Source organism: Haematobia irritans, chromosome 2 (genome assembly GCF_050003625.1).
Source record: "Haematobia irritans isolate KBUSLIRL chromosome 2, ASM5000362v1, whole genome shotgun sequence".
Lineage (NCBI taxonomy): Eukaryota > Metazoa > Arthropoda > Insecta > Diptera > Muscidae > Haematobia > Haematobia irritans.
This window is the reverse complement of record NC_134398.1, coordinates 140,140,850-140,164,555: the sequence shown is the minus strand read 5'-3', so window position 1 is coordinate 140,164,555 and position 23,706 is coordinate 140,140,850. Positions and strand designations below refer to the sequence as shown.

Here is a 23,706-nt window from a genome sequence, read left to right as displayed (position 1 = left end):
ATGGGAATGAAATTTTTCGCTAGAGGTGCATACCGGCCTTTAAGATCCGGTTTGTAGCTCTTCGAAAATTCCTAGGTATGCAAAATTAATTCAGTTTTCCCATATTTCTTATGGATAGTAGAAATTTCGATAGAGTTGTATAAAGGTGGGTACTATGTTCGGTTTTCGATTTGAAAATCCCTTTATTTTCGCGATTACTTTTCCTGAAATAATAAAAATTATAAATGAAAACAAACATATTCCCATAATGTCTTGCCGAAATCTAGAGGAACAAGGTTGCGGAAATTTACGCTAAAGATCCGGTTTGCAGCTCTTACGAAAATTCCTAGGTATGCAAAATTAATGCAGTTTTGTCACATTTCTTATGGATAGTAGAAATTTCGATAGAGTTGTATAAAGGTGGGTACTATGTTATGCTCGGTTTTCGATTTGAAAATCCCATTATTTTTGCGATTACTTTTCCTGAAGTAATCAAAATTATAAATCAAAACAAACATATTCCCATAATGTTTTGCCGAAATCTGTAGTAACAAGAAACTTCGCATCAATTGAGTTAATTTATCTGTTTTATATTGAACTGTTTTAATAAAGTAACTCGAAAAGCAAACGTAGTACTTGCCTTAAAGCGTTTATTTCATAAAAAATATGGTCTTATAACCGGTTATCTGAGCTCTAAAATCGTAATTGGACGCAGCGGTTTTCATTTAGGCCCTTAATTCATGCTATGGACTACACGCCCATCTGGCAACACCAAAACAACAGTTGGCATATGCTATCCGCAACTGCTTTTCGACTATTTTTTTTTTTCGTCCTAAGGGTAGGTACTATGTTCGGTTTTCGAGTTGAAAAACACTTTATTTTCGCGATTACTTTTCCTTAAATAATCAAAATTATAAATGAAAACAAACTTATTCCTGTAAAGTCTTGCCGAAATATAGAGGAACAAGAAACTACGCATCAATTGTGTTAATTTGTCTGCTTTATATTGAACTGTTTTAATAAAGTAACCACGAAGATTTCAACGCGAAACGCGAACATAGTACTTACCTTAAAACCTATTTGGAAAAGTGAGCAATTTGTGTAAATTTGATATTAAAACTTGGTGATTACAATGCCAGCAAGTTCCGACAGCGAAGCGTCCTCATCTTCAAGTTCTTCATCATCTTCAAATGAGGAAGAAAATCATGTTAAGGAAAGAGTTGATGGCAGTCGGACAGATGTGAAGGAAAAAATTATGATAGACACAAGAAAAGAACCCGCCGGCCGAGACAATAGCAAGGATAAGGAAAATGAGAAGTCGAAAAGAAGTGGGAAAAATAAAAATTCTAAAAAGAAAAAACAAGAATCCAGCTCAGATTCGTCATCATCGTCCGATTCAGATTCGTCTGGTTCCAGCGGGAACAGTGACGGTGAAGTTTCTTCTTCAGATTCTTCATCCGATAGTGATAACGATGGTAAGGACGAAGCCAAGAAATCTCCTTCAAGCTCAAAGAATAATAAAGAAGAAACCCCAGTTGAAAGTGGAAAAGACAAAACCATTGAAACCACAAGCAGGGAATCTCCCAAAGTAGCAGATATTGAAGAGAAAATAATTGAAAGAAATAAAGATAATGAAATTTCTCCAGAAAAGAATGATGCCAACGAAATAAAAACTTCGGACCATGTTAAAGCAGAGACGGAATCCCAACATGGGAATCCAAGGAATGACACTGAAGAAGGAGAAATCACTGAAGAAAAAGAACAAGGAGATAATAAAAAGGTTTCATGAAGTTAATTTTTTCAGGAAGACATTTTTAAATTATTTTTTCTTTCAGGTACCTGAAGTTCAAACTTCAAATGATGAGGAGCCTGCAAAAGAAGTTAGTTTAAAATCACCAAATCACTCCAGTGAAATATTTGGTTCACCCCACGAAAATCAGCCTGAAAAGAAAAGATCCCGTTCGAAGTCACCCTGCCATTCTAAGCGAAACAGTCCATTGAGAAAAGATGATGAACAGAAATCACGAAGTCGCAGCAGATCTCCGGATAGACGCGGAAGACTCGGTTCAAATCCTGCCTCCAAAAGCCGTAGCCGATCCCGTAGTCGAAGTCGTTCCAGGCAACCAGAACGAAAACGGCGCTCACGATCACCACGACGTTCTCGTTCGAGAGAAAATCGTAGGAACGATAGAAGAAACGATCGACGCCGTTCACCTTCTTCAGATTACGAAAGACGGCGCTCCGACCGTTCTGACTCATTGGAACGGAGACGCGAAGAGCGTCGTAAAAGACATGCAGAACGGGATGAAAGAGAAAAAGCCAAGCGGGTAAAACAAGACGAGAATGACAAAAATGGAACTAGTCGCGAACAGACAAATAGGAGCAATAATGGAACGGAAAATGATAATTTGACTGTAACCGATCCCAAGGCCAAAATCACTGAACGCCAAAGGAAGACGGTGGACATTTTAACATCGCGCACAGGAGGTGCTTACATACCACCAGCAAAGTTGCGTATGATGCAGGCTGAAATTACAGACAAAGCATCTGCGGCTTATCAGCGCATTGCTTGGGAAGCCCTTAAAAAGTCCATCCATGGTTACATCAACAAAGTCAATGTGGACAATATAGCAATTATTACCAGAGAATTGCTAAAGGAGAATATTGTCCGGGGTAGAGGTTTACTTTGTCGGTCTATAATTCAAGCGCAAGCCGCTTCGCCCACTTTTACCCATGTCTATGCCGCATTGGTTTCCATTATAAACTCTAAATTTCCTAATATTGGAGAATTGTTACTGAAACGTTTGGTTATACAGTTCAAGAGGGCATTCAGACGCAATGACAAAGCAGTATGTTTATCGGCATCCCGATTTATAGCCCATTTGGTTAATCAGCGTGTAGCTCATGAAATTTTGGCCTTGGAAATTCTAACGCTCTTGGTCGAATCGCCGACCGATGATAGTGTTGAAGTTGCCATAGCATTTCTGAAGGAATGTGGCATGAAACTGACAGAAGTATCCTCCAAAGGTATTGGAGCAATATTCGAAATGTTAAAGAACATTTTGCACGAGGGAAAACTGGATAAACGTGTCCAGTATATGATAGAGGTGGTATTTCAAGTGCGCAAAGATGGTTTTAAAGATCACCAATCGGTTATAGAGTCTCTGGAATTGGTGGAGGAAGATGATCAATTTACACATTTGCTAATGTTAGATGATGCCACATCACCTGAAGATATTCTAAGTAAGTTTCATGGTTATATTTTACTCACCTAAAGCTGATGATTTATATTTTTTCTTTTTTAGATGCATTTAAATTCGATGATCAATATGAAGCCAATGAGGAGAAGTATAAAGGTCTTAGTAAAGAAATACTGGGGAGTGATGCTTCCGATTCTGATGGTTCAGATGGATCTGGAAGTGATTCGGATTCCGAATCTTCTTCAGATTCTGATGATGATGATAAAAATGGGGAGGGCAATAAACAAACTGCCGGCGACATTATCGATAATACCGAGACCAATCTCATTGCTCTAAGGAGGACAATTTATTTGACCATCAATTCCAGTTTGGATTATGAGGAATGCGCTCACAAATTAATGAAAATGCAGTTGAAACCAGGCCAAGAAATTGAATTGTGTCACATGTTTTTAGATTGTTGTGCTGAACAAAGGACTTATGAGAAGTTTTATGGTCTCTTGGCCCAGCGTTTCTGTTCCATAAACAAGTCGTACATAGAACCTTTCGAGGAAATATTCAAAGATACTTATCAAACCACACATCGTTTGGACACCAATCGTCTAAGAAATGTTAGTAAATTTTTTGCCCATTTACTATTTACCGATGCCATAAGTTGGGATGTTCTGGATTGTATTCGCCTCAATGAGGACGATACAACATCTTCGAGTCGTATATTCATCAAGATCCTATTCCAAGAATTGGCAGAATATATGGGCCTGAGCCAGCTGAATAAAAAACTAAAGGATGAAGCCTTGGCTGAAAGTTTGACGGGTCTCTTTCCCAAAGATAATCCCCGAAACACTCGATTCTCTATCAATTTCTTTACATCCATAGGCTTGGGTGGTTTGACAGATGAGTTAAGACAGTTTTTGAAAAACGCTCCAAAATCTGTACCGGCCATAAATGCAGAAATTCTAGCTAATAAACCGATTATAGGCTCAAATTCATCTTCATCCTCGGCATCTTCTTCTTCGGCTTCCTCATCGTCTTCGTCTTCTTCATCATCTAGTGATTCATCTTCTGAATCATCAAGTGATTCGGAAACAGAGAAAAAGAAACGCAAAAAACATAAAAAAGACAAAAAGTCAAAGAAAACGGCTGCCAAGAAAAAGAAAAAAGAGAGTAAAAAATCGAAGAAAAAAACTAAGAAAAGCAAAAAATCTAAGAAAGCAGAAACATCCTCAGATGAAAAACAATCATCCTCTTCTGGCAGCAGTAGCGATACGGAGTCATCTGAAAGCTCCAGCAGTGAAAGTGAAAAAGAGAAACGCAAAGAAAAGAAGCGAACAAAAACGTCTTCAAAACCCAATAAAAAGTCGAAAAAATCTGACACTGAAGAAGAGGAGGACAGAAAAAATAAACACAAGAAAATGCGTGCGGAGGAAAATGGTGACTATGAAGAGAAGAGGCGACTGGAATACACCGAGAATCGTAGAGAAAGAGATCGTCGTGAAATTCCACAACGACGTAATAGTGAAATGGACAGACGAAGGGAAGAGAGAGAAAAACGCCATAGAGAACGTGAAAGAGATCGATCGCGCTCAAGATCTCGAGGAGCTAGGATATCGTCTCGTGATGAACGACACAAAAGAGATGATCGAAAGGACAAAGAACGAGATTTCGATCGTCGACGTTATCGCAATGACAAAGATCGCCGAAGTCGCAGTTACGAGCGTATGGAAAAACGAGAACGTGAATATTCTCGTTCAAAACTTCGTAATACATCTAAGGAACGTGGATGATTATAGGCGAAAATAATGGGTTAATTGCGAAAATGATCATTTTATAGAATATTAGTTTTGTACAAACGTAGTATTACGAGTATCTATCTGTTGAATATATTTGGAATATTTCCTAAAAATATTGACAAACAAAAAAAAAAAAAAATAAAAATTTCTACAAAATGTATTGACGGAATTTTCATTTTCCTTTGGATGTCGATAATACAGTTCTCCCGTTTAATATCTTCACTGTGTGTAGTAAAATCCCGGGTTCAAGTCACGTATACGTGTCACGTATACGTATACGCGGAAATTACCTTTCAATGCCAATTTCAATTTTAATTTTTCTGTTTAAGCTCGGAATGGCTTCTCTGAAATTTAATTTGCATGGCAATGACAAAGTTTTGCCATGAATTTTTTATGGGAACAAAATGGAAACAATCAATAATGATGCACCGCTGAATTTTCGTTAGCAAATATAGAAAGTCATATTTATCGAGTTTTTTTTTAGATTTTATACTGGTCTGTTACCAAAAAGAAATGCATAAACATTTTTGTTATTGAAAAACCCAGCATTTGACTCTAATTACATCAATGAATTTCTTTTGGATAGTGGAAAATTTCGCATCCATTAATTGTTATATTTGCTAAAGCCCGGTACAGTTTTGCGACTGATAAACAATCGGTAACAGCGCCACATTTTTGTCAACAAATATAGCAATGCAGTTTTTATGGTAGCAGAAATTTCGTTGAATACCGGCCCTAAAAAATTTCCGTGAGACGTTGTTTGTATTGTTTACATTTCGCTCCCTTCAGAAATACATGCAAAATAAATTTTCTCAAGAGCTATATACCGGCATTAAGAGAGTTTGGCCGTATGAGATAAAAAGTGAAAATCGATAACGACACTCACAGAATTTTCGGAAGCAACAATAAAACTCGATTAATTTTTATCGACGAACTGAACGGATGTGCTTTAAATCGCTTTAATTAAATTTACCGTAATAAGTATTTATTACAAATTTCAAGTGTGGTGGTAGATCATGCCACCATGCAGCGAAACTCAACGTCATCCACTCAATTGCCAACCCCAGGGTCCAGTGGGCGGAAGCAACAATAAAACTCGGCTAATTTCAATCGACGAACTGAACGGATGTGCTTTAAATTTCAATAATTAAATTTACCGTAATAAGTACTTATTACAAATTTCAAGTGTGGTGGTAGATCATGCCACCGTGCAGCGAAACTCAACGTCATCCACTCAACTGCCAACTCCAGGGTCCAGTGGGCGGGTTTCGCCTGAAGTTGTCAATTAGGGCAATAAGCATGAGTTAGGCCCTATCAGTCGACCTGTAGACGGGTTGACAGATTTGAACACCTCTTTGGAAAATAGAACCTTTTCTAAGGTAACGACATCAAAAGTTGGTAATCCTTCAAGTTAGAGGTTCAAGGATCGCAGAAATGCTTAATTTATCCGAAAGAAATTAGCATCAGTCGACCCATGCACGTTGTCGGCTTAGCAAATCTGTTCCTTAAAATGGGTGCAAGGAATTCTGAAACTGGAACGATCGTCGGATGAGCTGCCAGTTGCAAAGGACAGTCTTGTGATGGCTATCATTAACAGGGAAGCAATGGATGGAAGCTCAAATGAGGGGAAAATGCTTTATGCTGTTGCTGGAAAAGTTTCCGGTCCAAATGCTCGACACCAAGAGGCTGGTAGGTGCTGAGGACGCTTTAAGCTATTCGCATTTGCAGACCTGAGGCCTATGGATTGTTTTCTTGATGCTAATTGGTGAAGTTTTGTAAGGTGCCGCTCTGGAGTTAGTCGAGAAAAAGGACATGCTTGGAAACCTTCAAACCCTCCTGATAAAGAATCTAATTAAACAGACTAAATAAATGTAAGCCAGATCTTCCGCTGGATTACATTTATTTAGTCCGCTGATTGGAAGGTTGGCCGTTTGGATAAGGTAGATGGATCAAGACGGCATGTGGTATTTATATTGAATACTCAGTCTTTCACACCCATAGAATAATGCCTTGGCCGACCCTAGTCAAGAGCGGAGCAACATATCACTCGGCCTCCGGCACAGTGTGCGTTAGTTATCGACGTATTACCTGAAATTTATTAATTTTTTTAAATCAGAAACATCAGAAATATAGAAACAACATAAGAAAAATTGATACATGTCGATGCTATACCAATACTTTCATCATATCATTAATGCTCATTCGGCTATTATCGTCGTTGACAACAGTATAACGAGCCGCTTCTTTCCAAATTTCATCGAATTTCGCTCCCAATAATCGATTAAAAATTTTTTGCATTTCATCCTTTGAACGCAGTAGTTCAAAATCATGGGGATGCAATGCATATTGTGTTGGTATACTAGGTGATATACAGTCCACAACATGTATCACATCATGGTCGGAAGAAACTTTCTCGTTTGCATCTAAGCAGTGATAATTTGAGACGGGTTTATGATCACGATCGCTACAAAATAATCTATAAGTAGTATCTTCTATATGGTATTTTGGAGAAACTTCCATCGGAGATCGAGGCATAGGATGACGTATGTTTAAAATTTGACAAAAGGAATTTATATTAACTCGTTCATTGGATTCACCAGTATCTCGAAGTATTGCAAAATGAATAAGGGCATTACGCATCATTTGCTGATTCGTCTTTATCGATAGAGAACGTAGAACTTCGAAAACATTATCCATAATAATAAATCCTGTAGAGCTTTTATCCAATTTTTGCAACAACGATTTCAAATCGGATATATCAATGTCTGAACGACTAAAGAGTTTTCGTCGCAATTTATGGATATGCCCAACCGATTCGGATAGTGAGTATTCCTGGGCCTTAAGAGGATTTGTTATATTTGTTACGGGTTTCTTTTGAGGTATGTTTCTGAAAAATGTTATAGGGACTTACATTAAAACAATTTACATAGTGAAGTTTGCATAAATCACCCCTTATTTGGATGGTATTTCAGAGGTTGTGTTTTGCCTAATGAACATAATTGATCGGATTGTTGCAAACATTCCCGCACCGTTCGTCCTGATGTATCGACACGATTTAATTGACCAAAAGTTGCATTTGGATTGAATTGGTCATTGTAGCTGAAAGAATATCAAAAAATAAAATAGAATTAAAACCCCGTTCAATTTATAACCAGAAGATGGGGAATTGCTATATTTGGGAGCCACCGTGGTGCAATGGTTAGCATGCCCGCCTTGCATACACAAGGTCGTGGGTTCGATTCCTGCTTCGACCGAACACCAAAAGTTTTTCATCGGTGGATTATCCTACCTCAGTAATGCTGGTGACATTTCTGAGGGTTACAAAGCTTCTCTAAGTGGTTTCACTGCAATGTGGAACGCCGTTCGGACTCGGCTATAAAAAGGAGGTCCCTTGTCATTGAGCTTAACATAGAATCGGGAAGCACTCAGTGATAAGAGAGAAGTTCACCAATGTGGTATCACAATGGACTGAATAGTCTAAGTGAGCCTGATACATCGGGCTGCCACCTAACCTAACCTATATTTGGCAACGAAAATTCCGCGGGAATTTGTTATCGACCGTTTACACTTTGCTCCCAAGACAAAACTGTGTTATTGGCACACTAAGGAGATAAAAACTACATCAACCTCTAAAGAAATTTCTGCTACAGTCAATCCGCTGCACATCTAACGAAATTTTCGTTTCCCATAAGAAACGCATTGTATTATTTAATAACGGAAATTCCACGAGGAGTTGTTATCGACTGTCTACATTTTGTCCCATAAGGCATACAAATATCTGAGTTTTTGGTACGCAAAAGAAATTTCCGCTAGATGTGCATTCCTGGCTTTCCCATAAGTCCACTGGTGTTTTGCTACCGAAAATTTCGTGAGACTTATTTTCATTTGTTCTAAAATAAATACATTTACAAACTGCATTATCTTCACTATGCATGGATGTTCGCATTAGATTAAGTTCGGTATGCAGTTCTAACAATTCCGATGGATGCATTTCCCTTTCCGCTACCTATAAAATTTCGAGAAGATGTGCATACCGGGAAATTTTGTTTGAGACGCATCCTTAAGTCCTGCACTAGGTTCTCTTTGGCCAGCGAAAATACTTACTATCTTTTAATTTTTTCCGATGGAAAATAATGATTATGCGATATGATATACTTCTCATGACCATTTGTGTATTCGTGATTAACTTCTTTAGCGGTCTTATGTGGAAACATAAGCTCGTATGCGGACTCAGATTTGGGATATTTCAGGCCATATGTAAAATTTTCATTTGTCAACGTATCCGGTTTGGCTTTCAGAGGTAAAACTTGACCCAGTTTAGGTTTTTTAAAGAAAATATCTTCCAAAAATTGTTCACTGAACTCTACAAAGCGACTTTTCAAAATCTTGGGGCTTATGATGTCTTTGGCATTTTCTTCAGGCAGATATGGAGAATTGCAATTGCCTTTTATCTGCTCTCTTGATCTTTGGATATTGCGACGACAATTTGCATACAAAATATTTGCAGCTTCTTCTAGCAAATCGCAATGCTGTTCATTATATTTAGGTACCAATGGCCCACCAGCTATTGTTGTCTTAAGGGGTGTCACCTTAAATGGCTTATTTGTATTTCTTTCAATTTTTTCCGGATATTTTGTACAGCTAATATTATCTTGAATTCCATCACCCACTATCTCGTACAAATCAGATTTCATTTTTCCGGTATTAAAAAATTGTTAATATGCCTTTATAATTATCCTAAAAATTTTCGAAATGTAAACGTACAATTATGTTTTTGAAAATTGCAAGGAGGAAGGAACTGTAGACAAAAATTTTAAAATTTTCAATATTTGCTTTGCTTAATGAATATCAAAAATAAATAAAGACCATTTGCATACCAATAATACAACTTTGCCTTGAATTTCTTATAAGAGCCGGTATGCACCCTAGCGGATATTTCGTTTGTGTGCCAATAATGCAGTTTTATAATGTATATCCAAAGATAATTGAGAAGAAGATGCAGTCTGCCAACAAAATATCATAAAGTTTGCGTCGACGTGTCTCTCAAATGTACTGCCGTTTGCGTCGGAAAATATAAAATTATAAAAACATAAATTTCTGAATAAAACCCCACAAAAGCAGTACCAAAACGATTGTAGAAAATTAAAAAATTAAAATAAAACAAGTTACATGTTACATGTTGTAGCGTCTATTAGCCAGTGCTTTTATTCCCAATGGAGGCAGCGTGTCTGGAAAAATATTTGAAAAACTATCACTTTATTCCATTTGGAAAGTCAAAAAATTGTTCACAATTTTAAGCGAAATAACTATGTTTTCAGCACTTCATTATCGTTTTTATTTAAATAAATTATAAGTGCTTGGTGTTTCACAAAATATTAAATGGGTCCTGTAACAATAGTAATGGCAAAATACTTTCATGCGAATAGTGATGGCAAAATACTATCACAGTTGGCGATTGTTGCAGTGTCACATACGAGTCTGTGGTAGCGATGAGGATGAAATGGAACTTTGAAATGCTGGCAGGGAATTGACCAATTTTACTATCAAAATAAAAACTTATATATTGCTCCCATTGGAAATATGTCATAATTCGTTTGCCATGTATTTTTTACGGTATATTCGTTAAATAAACGGCAATACATTTTTATGGGCAGCAAACACTTCGCTAGAAGCCTTTTATGCAAACAATCGACATCTTCCTAAAGAAAATGTTGCTGGCAAAATTGCCTGTGTATTTCTTATAGGTAACAAAACTTTCTCTAGAAATGCCAACATTTGTGATAAATATACGATTCTTTTGTTCCTCGTGATGGATTGCTTACATATTGTTTTTTTCAGAATGGAAAACTGTATTATTGACATTAAATAAGAGACAAAACCATTTCGACACCTAGCTGTGACTGTGTTCTTGGTTTGTGCAACATTGCTTCGTCCAACGACTTTGATGTGCTTCAAAGTTGCACCAACAAATAAATTGTGCCAACATTGCATTCTAAACCAACTTGTTGGTCTGTCTGAGGTGTATTTGTGAAGTCGAAATCATTGAATATTTTGTAAAGAGACGTAAAACAAGTAAAATTCCCGAGATTCTCGACGTCGGAAAAAATATAATTGGCGATCAGAAAAGCATAAAAAACCGCAAGTGTTTTAAAAGCAATAAACTAAAGTGATAAAATAAAGTAACCGATACAGTAAAAACACAAAAAGGTGAATAAAGAAATATCTTTTTGCGTATCATGCGAAAAGAAAGAAAAACATGGAAAATCGTTTGAAGTCGTGTGAAAATTGCTCTTACAAATAGGCAATAATAGCAGTGACATGGATTTTCTTGAAAAAGTTTCTTGCTTTAAACCTAGTTTCCAACAACAAAATTCACAGTTTATGAAGAATCTCCATATCTGGATTAAAATAATTTATGAAGAATCGTGCAAACAATGAGGGGCGAGACCACCAGACAAAGAGTGGAATGAAAAAATTCCAGAGTTCAATTTTCCTTTTGTTAATTACATTATTTTTTTAGTGTAAATAAGTGATAGACAGATATTGTCGTTGAATAAGATTTTTGGGTGCGTTTGCATTATGTGCGGGTGTGAATGAGACGGTTATATGATATGGTGGTTAATGGAGCAAAAGTGCTGCCAAATTTGCCAGTTTTGCAAGTGTATTGTTTTTTATTCTCCTTTTATTTATTGGTGGCTCAGTGTTGTTTTTCACGCTCATCCATTGAAGTGATTTTGTAGATTTTTTAATAAGCATTCCCAAAATCTCATCAAGTTTGGAATAACAAAATTAGTGCATTATTTTTATTAACTAATAAGTGGTAATTGTAAAACACAACAAAGTTAATTCCTACCAATCTATGGAGGAGAATTTCAATTTTTATTTTGTTTTTTTTTCTCTTGTGTATTTGCATTTAATTGAATTTGTGACTTTGTACTTTTGAATAAGCGCAACCTTTTGTCGACGTCGTCATTGCAATTTGTCAGACAATGCAAGCTGACGTAGTTTTATGGTGAGAACAATTTTTCTTTGTTCGCAATTGTGATGTGAAAATATTACTTTTTGTAATACCCTTCTGGTATTCTAAGAAAAATATTGTGCGAATTGTATCAAAGGCAACTGAAGAAATTCTTCCTGTTGTTATCTTTGCATTTGCCCAATGTCAGTTCGTTCATTTTCTCTATTGAATTTTGGAGATGTGTTATCTTTCGTCGATTGTGTGTGCAGAAAGCCCATATATAAAAATGCTGCCAAATCATTACACTTGTTGCCTTTACTCTGTCACTCGCTCTCCCACTTATCGAAATTTTGCAATGTTATCACAAACTCCAATATTTTCAGATTGCGCCGTTTTGTTTGCAAGTGAAAAATCGGATCTAAATATTGGCCTCGAATTGCATTGTTCGTTCTGCTAACACTTTGTTGTTATCACCCAAAATACTGGCAAAGAATATCTATCATGTCAAAATTTGCAAGTGGCACGAACAATTTTTGGGAGGCTGTGACGGTCAATTTTTAGATGGGGCCCCAATTTCGATTCTTAAGTGCGAACTGACTAAATATTCAAGTTCTTAACAATAACATAAAAAATATAAAAGTTAAGAAACGAAAATTGAAAATTTCCTTGCAAAGGTGTTTTTGTTTTATTAGTACGATATTATAGACGGTTACATTTCTGCCATTAAATACAAATTGTAAAACTGTCGGTAAGCAATAGTATCACTAAATAAACTAAACTAGCGAAGACAAAAATTCAGAAATTTAAACTTTTAGGATTTGGATTTTTGTGAGTATCTACTGCGCCTACTTTAAAGTTGATTCAATTTGGATAATGAACATTTCTATTTGAGCTCATTCCAGCATCTCTCACAAGATTTTGATAGTTAGTTGCTCAGTACACAATTCGAGAGAAAATATCGTCACGATAAAGCAGTGCAATGTTCATACGGAATGAAGATAACATACACAAATAATTACAGACATTTAAACCCTACATGCATCAGTACTCACGTTTTTGTTAGCGGTGTATAATAAATCGATTCCCTAGTTTTCTAGATATGCCCACTAATTTATGAATTTCTACACTTGGAAACAAAATCGCCACTAGAATGTATTCTCCCACTCCAAATCAGCATTTCGTAAACCTATAGAAAAACTTTGGAAAACAAGTGCAACCTTAAGAGTAATTCCGGATAGTTTTGATGCTGTTTAAACACTATCTGAGAGAGTGGCAACCTACATGCCGGACACCAAAGATGAAGTTTGGGAGCCACAGTGGTCCAAAGGTTAGCATGTTCGATCCTGGCGTCAATCCCAGTTTAGACACTAAAAGGTTTTTCAGCGGTGGATTATCCACTCTTAGAAATGCTGATGACATTTGTGAGTATTTCAAAGCTTCTTTGAGTGGTTTCACCGTAATGTGCAATGCCATTCGAACTCATCTATAAAAAGTATGGTAGGTCCTTGTCGTTGAGCTCAATATGGAATTTGATAGCGCTCACTGATACGAGATAAGTTCACCGCTGTGGTATGACAATGGACAGAATAGTCCACGTGAAACTGCTGTAGCGGGCTCTTACTATACCTAACCTAACCTAACTCTCTCTCAGTAATGCTTTATGAGTGCTTCTCTTAGTGGTTTCACCGCAATGTTAAACGTCGTTCGCACACAGCTATAAAAAAGAGATCCCTTGTCGTTGAACTCAATATGCAATAGGGCAACACTCACTGATAAGAGAGCAGTTCACCGCTGTGGTATCACAATGGACTGAATAGTCTACGTGAGCCTGAAAAAATGGGCTTCCACTATACCTAACCTAACCTATATTTGAAGTTGTGTACTGTATAATCTTCGAAAACTTCGAAAATGATATTGTTTGCCAAAATATGATGGTCTACTTTACCTGGGATTTGACTATCTTCAGACAAAAAAAATGGCTACGATCTGACGTCTAACAATATCACAAGAATTAACACGGAGAGTTATGGTACACTCCTAGCTTCCTAATGAAGTATTTTTTCCGTCCTAATCAATCGTTTATGGTTTTCCATAGTGACAGGCGACTAATCGAATATTAATGAAAAAATTGTAATGTCGTAAATTTTTATGCTGACAAATGATCTCAAATGTCAATGTTTTCAAAAATTTTATAATCCAAAAGTCTTTCGAAAACAATCGACGTTTTTTATTTTAACTTTGTAATATTAAAAAAAAATCTTCCTCCTTGTAATATTTAATTGTTTTAATTAAATGCATATTATTTGGCCTTGGATCTTTATAAGATTATAGTTTTTCTAATAGCATTAATATAATTTGTTAAACTTGTTGATTTATTGAAAGAATTACATATTTAACGATTTTCGTAAATTTATTGTAAACAAATATAAAGGATTTTTATTTTTGAAACAGTAATAGTAGTATTGCCCTATGGAATTCTATTTGACTTGTTTACTTTTGGAAGGTATCGCTGTTTTTTTTTTTAAGTTCGATCTTAGCAGCTGGCATGCGCAAGTAATGTACATTTGTGTTTGAACTGTAACTATTTCTCCTCTTTAGTTTCTAGCAGCGTATATAATCGTGAACTATGGCAAAATATGGATGACGCATAGTTTGACATTCCAATAAAAAAAAAATAAACAAAATTGGACAAATACTGAGTGGCAAGGAGATTGGGGGAGGTCTAACAAAACGTTGGTATGTTATCAGCTGTTTGCTTTCCAGCGTTTTACCACGCTTTACTATTTAGACATATGACAAATTTTCCTAAAAACACAAACAAAAGCAAATAACATGGAACATTTAAGCTAAATATGCATTTAAATTTTGACGAAGAGAAGCTTAGCATTTATACCAGCTTTATACTACGTGTTAGAGTGAAAGTTTTTAATAACATACAACCTGTAACTCACAGTCATTGAATGTCTCCCGAATACGAGTATAAAACTGAAAATCTTGTTTTTTGTTTTGTCATTTTTACTATGGTGCTGTTGATGAGATGTTTTTGGGCTACATATAGACTAAAGCTTTTCGAAGTTTTATACAAGCGTGTTTTTCTCATTGATTCTCGCTCGGTTGTTACGTTCCAGGGGACTGACTACGGGGTGATCGGTTTTCTGGTTAAGTGCACTTTGTGTGCAATTTATTTTCTTTCATATTTTTTCTGTGTTTGTTGTTATTTAACCTGGTCATTTTCCCATTGCATAGGTAAGATATTTGGTATTATTGTGTGTTTGTTTTTCAACCTCTATTGATTTACTACAGAAGTTTATATCCGATTTCTGGGCAAGTGTATTTTTTTTTGCTCAATATGTTTGAGACATTAGTTTAGAATCACATTCTAACTAGACAGTGAGTCAGATATTTGTGTTTCTTTGGGTACCTTCTTCTATCACCAGCATAGAAAGCAAAAGTAAAAAAATGTTACATATGTATTTGTTTCCCAACAGATGTTTATCTTCATTTACTTTGTTTGTTTTGTTATCAAATTGGCTTCATTTCTAATAACCCTTACACCAAAAGATCACATGATGTTGTTGATTTGATTTTTTTTTGTAAAGTTTTCATTTCCATGATTCTGAAAAAATATATATGGCATAATGTGTATTGGATATTTCCATATCCTAATAGCAACTTGATTTCTCTCTATAAGGATTCTGAAGTAGGAATTAGGGAAAACACTTGAAATCCTTTGTCGGACGTATAAGTCCATCACCCATATTTTTTATTTCATAAAAGTAAAAAAAATAGAACGAGAGACCAACACTTATAATTTATATAAGATTTATTTTTATCGGGTTGGCACTAATTTATAGAAAAAGAATTTAAATTAATTTTTTAGATATTATTTTTTTTAATTATGGGCTTTTGACTTTTTAAGAAGATGTCTTTTCTAAGTTTCCAGAAACTTTAAATGGTTTTCGTAAGTCAACTCTGGATTTATTCCAAATTTGAACAAGTTAAATGTTTTAACATTTTAGAGAAGCCGACCTCTCACTTCTGTAATTATTGCAACCCTGATTGTTAATGTGGACTAATCGACAAAAAAAGGTTTTCCGTGGCAATTTATCTTCACTTATTAATGCCGGTTGATTTTTTGAGTTATAAAACTAAATTGTAATGGATCGTAGGCTAAATTGTAATGATCATAAAGTGGGAGAAGGAGTTTGTTTTTGGGACCCTTAACAGGTTGGCTGATAAGTCCCCGGTCTAACAAAGAAAATCACATTTTTTTTTGTAAAAAAATCGTTTTTATTATTCAACATATTTCCCTTCAAGAGCGATACAACGATTATAACGACCTTCCCATTTTTTGATACCTCAAAATAGGCCTCAGTTTCGGCGATCACCTCTTCATTGCAGCCAAATTTTTTCCCTGCGAGCATCCTTGTGAGGTGTGAGAACAAGAAAAAGTCGCTGGGGGCCAGATCTGGAGAATACGGTGGGTGGGGAAGCAATTCGAAGCCCAATTCATGAATTTTTGCCATCGTTCTCAATGATTTGTGGCACGGTGCGTTGTCTTGGTGGAACAGCACTTTTTTCATCTTCATATGGGGCCGTTTTGCCTCGATTTCGGACTTCAAACGCTCCAATAACGCCATATTATAGTCACTGTTGATGGTTTTTCCCTTCTCAAGATAAAAATTGTTCCAAGCGTATCCCAAAAAACAGGCCATTACTTTGCCAGCGGACTTTTGAGTCTTTCCACGCTTCGGAGATGGTTCACCGGTCGCTGTCCACTCTGCCGACTGTCGATTGGACTCAGGAGTGTAGTGATGGAGCCATGTTTCATCCATTGTCACATATCGACGGAAAAACTCGGGCGTATTACGAGGTAACAGCTGCTAACACCACTCAGAATCATCAACACGTTGTTGTTTTTGGTCAAATGTGAGCTCGCGCGGCACCCCTTTTGCACAGAGCTTCCGCATATCCAAATATTGATGAATGATATGACCAACACGTTCCTTTGATATCTTTAACGCCTCTGCTATCTCGATTAACTTCATTTTACGGTCATTCAAAATCATTTTGTGGATTATTTTGATGTTTTCGTCGGTAACCACCTCTTTCGGGCGTCCACTGCGTTCACCGTCCTCCGTGCTCATTTCACCACGCTTGAATTTTGCATACCAATCAATTATTGTTGTGTTGCTGTAGCTGGTAAAATCTCACTGATGTGTACGCTGTTTCTACGGTAAGAGGAGAGAGAGAGTTCACCAATGTGGTATCACAATGGACTGAATAGTCTAAGTGAGCCTGATACATCGGGCTGCCACCTAACCTAACCTAACCTTGCCACCGTTTGTGAGAATAAAATCTATGGCAGAAAAGGTCTCACCATTACGTACTGCTGCTCTGTCTTCCTCTTCAATTAAAGAAATTCGTCACCTGCAATATAACAATGGACTTGATAGCGTTATTGTATGACTCGCACTAGAGTCGATTAGAAAAAGTGTTCGATACAAGCCGCGTTGCCAGAATTGTTTCACCAAAAACCGCTAGATTTGTCCAAAAAACTAGCCAAAAAAAGCTAAAAAATTTAAAAAAATAGCTAGAAAAAAAGCTAAATTTTTTTGTATTAAAAGTCACATTTTTGAATTAAAATTTAGCAAACTTAAAGGCTTTATTTCACTTAAAAAGCATAATATTTTAATTGTATTCAATTTAATTCCATTTCTGTGAGACTGTAAGAAAATCTAAGTCATATTAGCTCTGTTGGCGTACTCGATACATTTTGATTACTATCACAAATTTTTACTGGAAGTCCTTCGTTTATATTTCCTTGTAAAAACATTTTTCTCAGTGAACTTGCAATTGTCACTTTGTTAATATTGTCACATAGAACTGCATTAGAAAATATCTATATATTTCGTTTTAACTGAATTAATGATAAATTCGTGAACGTGTACACTTCTCCTAATTTTACCCAAGAGAATAAAACCCATTATAACTGTCTTGCAAGTTTATAATGAATAACTTTTATTCGAAAATTTCCCAAACCTACTGTTGTTCAATTTTCGTAAATGTAAATTCATCCCATTAATAAATATCAGATTTGTTTTGATCCTATCACTACGAATTTTTTATTGCATTTTTTGGTGTTAAAAAAAATAATACCACATTCAAAACTTTATTTCCTTAATTATTTCTATGTTCGGTTCCAAAGATTTTGTACACTAATGATTTTTGTATTGATTCCGAGTCAAATTTGAATTTATTCGTTTTCTCAGCTTTTTCTTCATGAGCTATCACAGTGCTTTAAAAACGTGCTAACGAAAACTTAAATTGTCAAATTCAGACTCGACTTTAAGTAGAAATTAGATAAAAACGAAGTTTTATCCATATTTCAATAGGAACATGCCGAAAATAAAAAAAGCCAAAAATAGCTAAAAGGGTCATGAAAAAAAGCCAGAAAAAAGCTAAAAGCTAAATGCATTTTTTCCCGCTAAACGTCTTCAAAAAAAGCCAAATCTAGCGGGAAAAAAACTAAATTGGCAACGCTGGATACAAGAGTAATTACTTCTGCTAAGACTACAGCCTCCCATAGGGATCCGTATGTTTTCTTAACTACTTCTCCTTGGCCTCCTTTTCCCCTTTCTCTTTTGGCAGTTTATGCCGAATAATCGGCGACATTTAGAGAAATCCATAAGGTGTTAATTAGATTTTCGGGGCAAGTTCAGAACACGGACAATAATGGACCGCTAACAGGGAAATATACTTCACAGTCATTATTTAGGTTAGGTTATGACATCAATCCTCCCAAAATAGATTTATTGCTCACTTAGACCATATTTTTCCATTGCGGTTGCCCTATCTCCTTTTCTCTACTTCTTCGTGACTGTTCCATTCCGTCCGGGTTAATATTTGTATAATGTCCCTCAGGTCTAGGCCTAGGTCCTCCAACCACCCTCCACCCAAAGGCCTTGATCTAAGGGAGAATATTCCTCAGACTGCAGTTTTGTAACTCGGTAATAGTCTGAAAGTATTAAGAAACCAGTATCTTTGGTAGCCTAATGGTCCGGACACTATCTACAATATCATCAACGTCGTATATTAAATCCATATATTCCCCTATCCGGCAATACTTCATTGATGTTCAAGATATGCCGCTAGGTGATCTGGATGCATATATTGTCAGATGGTCCTTAATGTGTGTATCTTCTATGAGACTCCAGGAAAGTCGATTGAATATGCGTCCCCTATCCGGCAATACCTCATTGGTGTTCAAGGTATCCCGCTAGGTGATCTGGATGCACATATTGACAGATGGTCCTTAATGTGTGTATCTTCTATGAGACTCCAGGAAAGTCGATTGAAAAACACTATATATTTGGAGTGTGCGTGATTCAGTGCTTACCACGCCGATCGTGAGTTCTAACCCATGAGTTTCAATTTTTTTGTTATTCGAATCAAATAGCGACATATTTAGCAATTTAAAGGCCAATATTTTGATGTCACTTCATCATTATACGACCATGGCTATGGTTTATTGACATTTACAGATATTTTTCTTGTGGGGATAAGATTACAACTTTTCCACTTCACATGAAGATCGCACAACCACATGTACGAAACACATACACACACACACAAACTAAGTTTATAAACAATTAAGATATTAACCAAGCAAACACGGACAAACAATACCCGCAAATTGCAAAGTCAGTTACCGCCCACAAAATGAAAATTACCACAGTCAATCGTCGTCACACATGGCATTGCATTGGAAAGCAAACATGAATTTCATTCTGTACATTTTGAGTAAAGTTTTTTTATTGAATTGTTTTTTGTCGCTATGGTTGTGGTTGTTGTTGACCACTGGAATAAATGAATAAATAACACCGAAGCTAAAACAGAAGGAGGAATATGCATCAATTCCCCCATTTCTAAATAATAATTTTGAGATAACAGAAATATTCCCCTGGCTTTCTTCATATTTAGCATTTCAATTGCTATGAAGACAAGTGTTAATTTAATTGTTTTAAAAATGCCACTATGAAGGGGAGCAAGAGTCCATTGTTTTACTCACACAAATACTCTTCATAAGTGTGAACTTGAAAACGAAGAAATAGTAATAAAATTATTCTTGAATGTGTAAATAGTGATATCGCCATGAAATATCGTAAAATCGTAATGAAACGACTGAGGGTGAAGGAAAGGGGAAATATATTATATATGACTGGGTGTGCGTATTTTGAGTCATAGATAGAAAAACTAGACCGAAGGAAAACTCTTGAAATGTTTAGCTCTCGAGAATACAATTGCGATTTGATTTTAGTTCATATTTTTGTACATTTAAATGAATTGAAAAAAAAATTAATTTTTTTTGCACTTGGTTTTCGAGCACCTCCAGACAGAAGCCAAAATCAAATATCCGTGACAGATATCCTAGATATGATCAATTGCTAAGAAGCGGTATAAGATTCGTGGTTACATATCTGGAAAATAAAAAAGTTGACCCGGTATTGAAATCCGGCAAACGGAAAAACTGGAAGTTTTTTTCTACAGATTGGATTTCTAACCTATGTAACAAATATATGGAAAACAATATTAGCACTTGCCCCAGATGGTCTGGCTACGAGGATGTAAAAACATTCGCCGAAATTTTTGCAGATTCATGACAATTAATCTGGAAAATAGGAAAGATTATCCAGGCACTGAAACTTGTATTCCAGCACACCTAGGATATTTATTTATGCCTGTTTGGATTAATGCCGCAGAGTTTGATGGCATTTAGTCCGAATGGTCTGCCTACGAAGATGTTAAAGCACATTGGGGATGTCAGATATCTGATGGTCACATGTCTGGAAATTAGAGAAGATTGTGCCGGTATATGAAAAAATTAAGGTTTAATTATTTTCCTATCATCTTTTAATCGAGTAGGTTCAGCGGTTAAAACTAGAAGTGCCCATATGTAATATGTGCTTTTAGTTAATGTGGTATCACAATGGACTGAATAGTTTATGCGAGCCTGGAAATAAATCGGGCTGTCACTTTAACCTATGCTAACCTATCCTCTTTTGCCAAATTCCTAGTAATATACCTGAAAATTGGAGAAGATTGTCCCGGCATTGAAAACCGGAAAAATGGAAAACCTGGAAATTCTTTTATACCGATTGGATTTCTGTCTTCTGTTACAATCATTTGGGAAAAATGTTAGCACTTACGAATTTGTAGAAGAACATTTTACGAAATGGTGACAGGTTTCTAACAGCTAATCTGGAAAATAGGAAAGATTATTCCGATACTTAAACTTGGAAACAAGCAATCCTGGCATATTCCTTTACGCAGAGTTCAAAGGCACTTATTCCGAATGGTCTGCCTATGAAGATGTTGAATCACATTGGGGAAGCCAGATTCCTTCTTACATATCTGGACAATAGTGATACTGAAATCCTTATGACCGGAAAACCTAAAGCTTAGTTCCACCGATTTGTTTTCTATCCACTATTGCGAATGTTTGGGAAAACAATTTAGCAATTTGTTAATAGGAAAGTTAATCCCGGTATTGAAAACCGTAGAACAACAAACGTAGGCCTTTATACTGGCCTTTATACTGTACTGCAAGGACGCCACGAAGGCTGACGCTAAGCCGGAAGTTAAATTTCGTCGTACCACACATCGCCGTCTATGAGTCCACCGACAAGCTTTGATGATTTCTAACCGATGACTAACCAATACAGTCGACAACAAGATGTCCCGTATACTGGCCTTTATACTGTCCCGTTTCTCGTAACACCGTATGTTACTGCAGTATTCTTGTCGCGTAAGATTTTTGTAAAACCTTTGACAAGACGAGCCATCATACCACAATCCTAGGAGAGATATTGAGAAGTTTCTTCCTAACTTTCTTAAGATATGGACAGTCACTGGCTGTATTCAAATGCACGTGAGGAACATCTACAAATTAGCTTAGGTTGGTGGACGCATTGTTATTGAAGAAACATTTCGAATTTTTTTTTCATTCTTTTGAAAAATCGGTTGTGAAAGTTTAGAAGAAGAGAGGGTTTGCCATGCCATCATGTAAGAATTTTGTGAAGAAAATTGTTTTCTAATGGGATTCATGCCTCAGAAGACGTATGAGTACCTATTCAGATCGTCTCTAGTCTGCAGAAGTCTGTGCCACTGTCATCTCTTTTCGACTTTATATAGCTACAGAGGTTGCCATGGTTGGTAAAATTCTACCAAAAATGGTAGATTTTTTTTTGAAGATTGGTAGAATTCTTCATGTTTTGGTAGATTTTGCAAAATATTCCTTCAACTAAGAGGAACTTCAATTTTCTATAGAAATAAAATGTTGATCAAATTTTCTATATAAATAAAATTTTGGGAAAATTTTTATAGAAATAAAATTTCTTTTCGACATTATATAGCTACAGAGGTTGCCACAGTTGGTACAATTCTACCAAAAATGGTAGATTTTTTTACTGTTTGGAAGATTGTAGAATTCTTAATGTTTTGGTAGATTTTGCAAAACATTCCTTCAACTAAGAGGAACTTCAATTTTCTATAGAAATAAAATATTGATCAAATTTTCTATATAAATAAAATTTTGAGAAAATTTTCTATAGAAATAAACTTTTGAGAAAATTTTTATAGAAAACATTTTGAGTAAATTTTCTATAGAAAACATTTTTAGAAAATGTTCTATTGAAATAAAATTTTGAGAACATTTTTTAGAAATAACATTTGGAGAAAATTTTTTAGAAATAACATTTTGAGAAAATTTTCTATTGAAATAAAATTTTGAGAAAATTTTCTATAGAAATAAAAATTTGAGAAAATTTTCTATAGAAATAACATTTTGATAAAATTTTCTATTGAAATAAAATTTTGACAAAATTTTCTATAGAAATAAAATTTTGAAAAAATTTGAAAAAAACATTTTGAGAAAATTTTCTATTGAAATAAAATTTTTAGAAAATTTTTTAGAACTAACATTTTGAGAAAATTTTCTATAGAAATAAAATTTTGAAAAAAAAATTCTATAGAAATAAAATTTTGAGAAAAATTTTAATAAATTTTCTATAAAAAAATTGTAGAAAAAAAAATAAATTTTTATTGAAATAAAATGTTGAAAAAAATTTAATATCTTTAAAAATTTTAATTTTGGTGTTATTTCATACACAAAAAACTATCGCTGATGGGATGGATAATTCATTCGAAGAAAAAAGATTTTTTCATATTGACCACAAAAATTTGATCAAAAACTTCACAATAATTTTTTTAATTTGGTAGATTGGTGGTAAATGTTTCTCTAAAGTTTGGTAGATTATATTTGACGCTAATGGTTACCGTGCCAGATTGCCCTGGAACATCTACAATAAGGATTCCTTTGTCAATTTCGCCTCCTATTCCGTGTCGACTTTATACAGTTTGCCAATGTACTAGTTGATTGGTTGAGCTAACTACTTGGATACTCATTTCTCCCCTTTCTTGCTGTATCCTGGAACTCAGCAAAGCTTAACGATAGTGCAGTCATCATGTAGAGTCACTAACGTGAATAAATTCCAAGTTTTTGGTCTATGTGTTGAGGGCCATATGACTATCAATATAAAGGGTGATACGGTCAAAATTTGGTCAATATAAACTTGACGTATTTCTCTCAATTTTGCATTTAAAAAACCTGAACACCCCTCATTTTTAAGGGGTGTGTGTGTAGAATGTTGCTCCTATTTTGATTTTGGAATTCACTCTTCAGTTGTCAAAATGCCGTCCAAGCAAGAAGAGCAGCGTATCA

The 23,706-nt window shown here is 35.5% G+C and overlaps 3 protein-coding genes across 5 annotated transcripts in view; 2 read left to right on the top strand and 1 right to left on the bottom strand.

Annotated features, from left to right (window-relative positions):
* Positions 1-883: 883 nt before the first annotated feature.
* Positions 884-5,126, top strand: ncm (pre-mRNA-splicing factor nucampholin). The gene is made up of 3 exons (XM_075296246.1): positions 884-1,759; positions 1,815-3,222; positions 3,285-5,126. Exons 1-3 carry the CDS (start codon positions 1,112-1,114, stop codon positions 4,958-4,960), a joined length of 3,732 nt encoding a protein of 1,243 aa, XP_075152361.1. The 5' UTR covers positions 884-1,111; the 3' UTR covers positions 4,961-5,126.
* A 1,913-nt stretch (positions 5,127-7,039) lies between these two features.
* Positions 7,040-9,950, bottom strand: LOC142226315 (uncharacterized). The gene is made up of 4 exons (XM_075296242.1): positions 9,844-9,950; positions 9,071-9,703; positions 7,916-8,065; positions 7,040-7,853 (listed from the first exon to the last, which is right to left on the bottom strand). The coding sequence occupies exons 2-4, from the start codon at positions 9,658-9,660 to the stop codon at positions 7,133-7,135; spliced, it is 1,461 nt and encodes a 486-aa protein (XP_075152357.1). The 5' UTR covers positions 9,661-9,703; positions 9,844-9,950; the 3' UTR covers positions 7,040-7,132.
* A 1,064-nt stretch (positions 9,951-11,014) lies between these two features.
* The window catches only part of Rab5 (RAS oncogene family member Rab5), a 30,448-nt gene continuing 17,756 nt past the window's right edge, over positions 11,015-23,706 (top strand). For 2 of the 3 annotated variants that reach the window (XM_075296245.1, XM_075296243.1), the window contains exon 1: positions 11,015-11,173. The gene's annotated coding sequence lies outside the window, so the exon portion shown is untranslated. Of the gene's footprint in view, positions 11,174-11,673; positions 11,787-23,706 lie in introns of those variants that run through there. The other variant, XM_075296244.1, reaches the window with a different exon arrangement.

Excerpts from the sequence above, each read along its gene's own strand:
- ncm (XM_075296246.1), top strand. The coding sequence starts at position 1,112 with ATGCCAGCAAGTTCCGACAGCGAAGCGTCCTCATCTTCAAGTTCTTCA. Across the intron at positions 1,760-1,814 it reads AACAAGGAGATAATAAAAAG|GTACCTGAAGTTCAAACTTC; the intron begins GTTTCATGAAGT and ends TTTTTCTTTCAG. Across the intron at positions 3,223-3,284 it reads ATCACCTGAAGATATTCTAA|ATGCATTTAAATTCGATGAT; the intron begins GTAAGTTTCATG and ends TTTCTTTTTTAG.
- LOC142226315 (XM_075296242.1), bottom strand. The coding sequence starts at position 9,660 with ATGAAATCTGATTTGTACGAGATAGTGGGTGATGGAATTCAAGATAAT. Across the intron at positions 8,066-9,070 it reads TCGGAAAAAATTAAAAGATA|CTACAATGACCAATTCAATC; the intron begins GTAAGTATTTTC and ends ATATTCTTTCAG. Across the intron at positions 7,854-7,915 it reads AAATACCATCCAAATAAGGG|AAACATACCTCAAAAGAAAC; the intron begins GTGATTTATGCA and ends AACATTTTTCAG.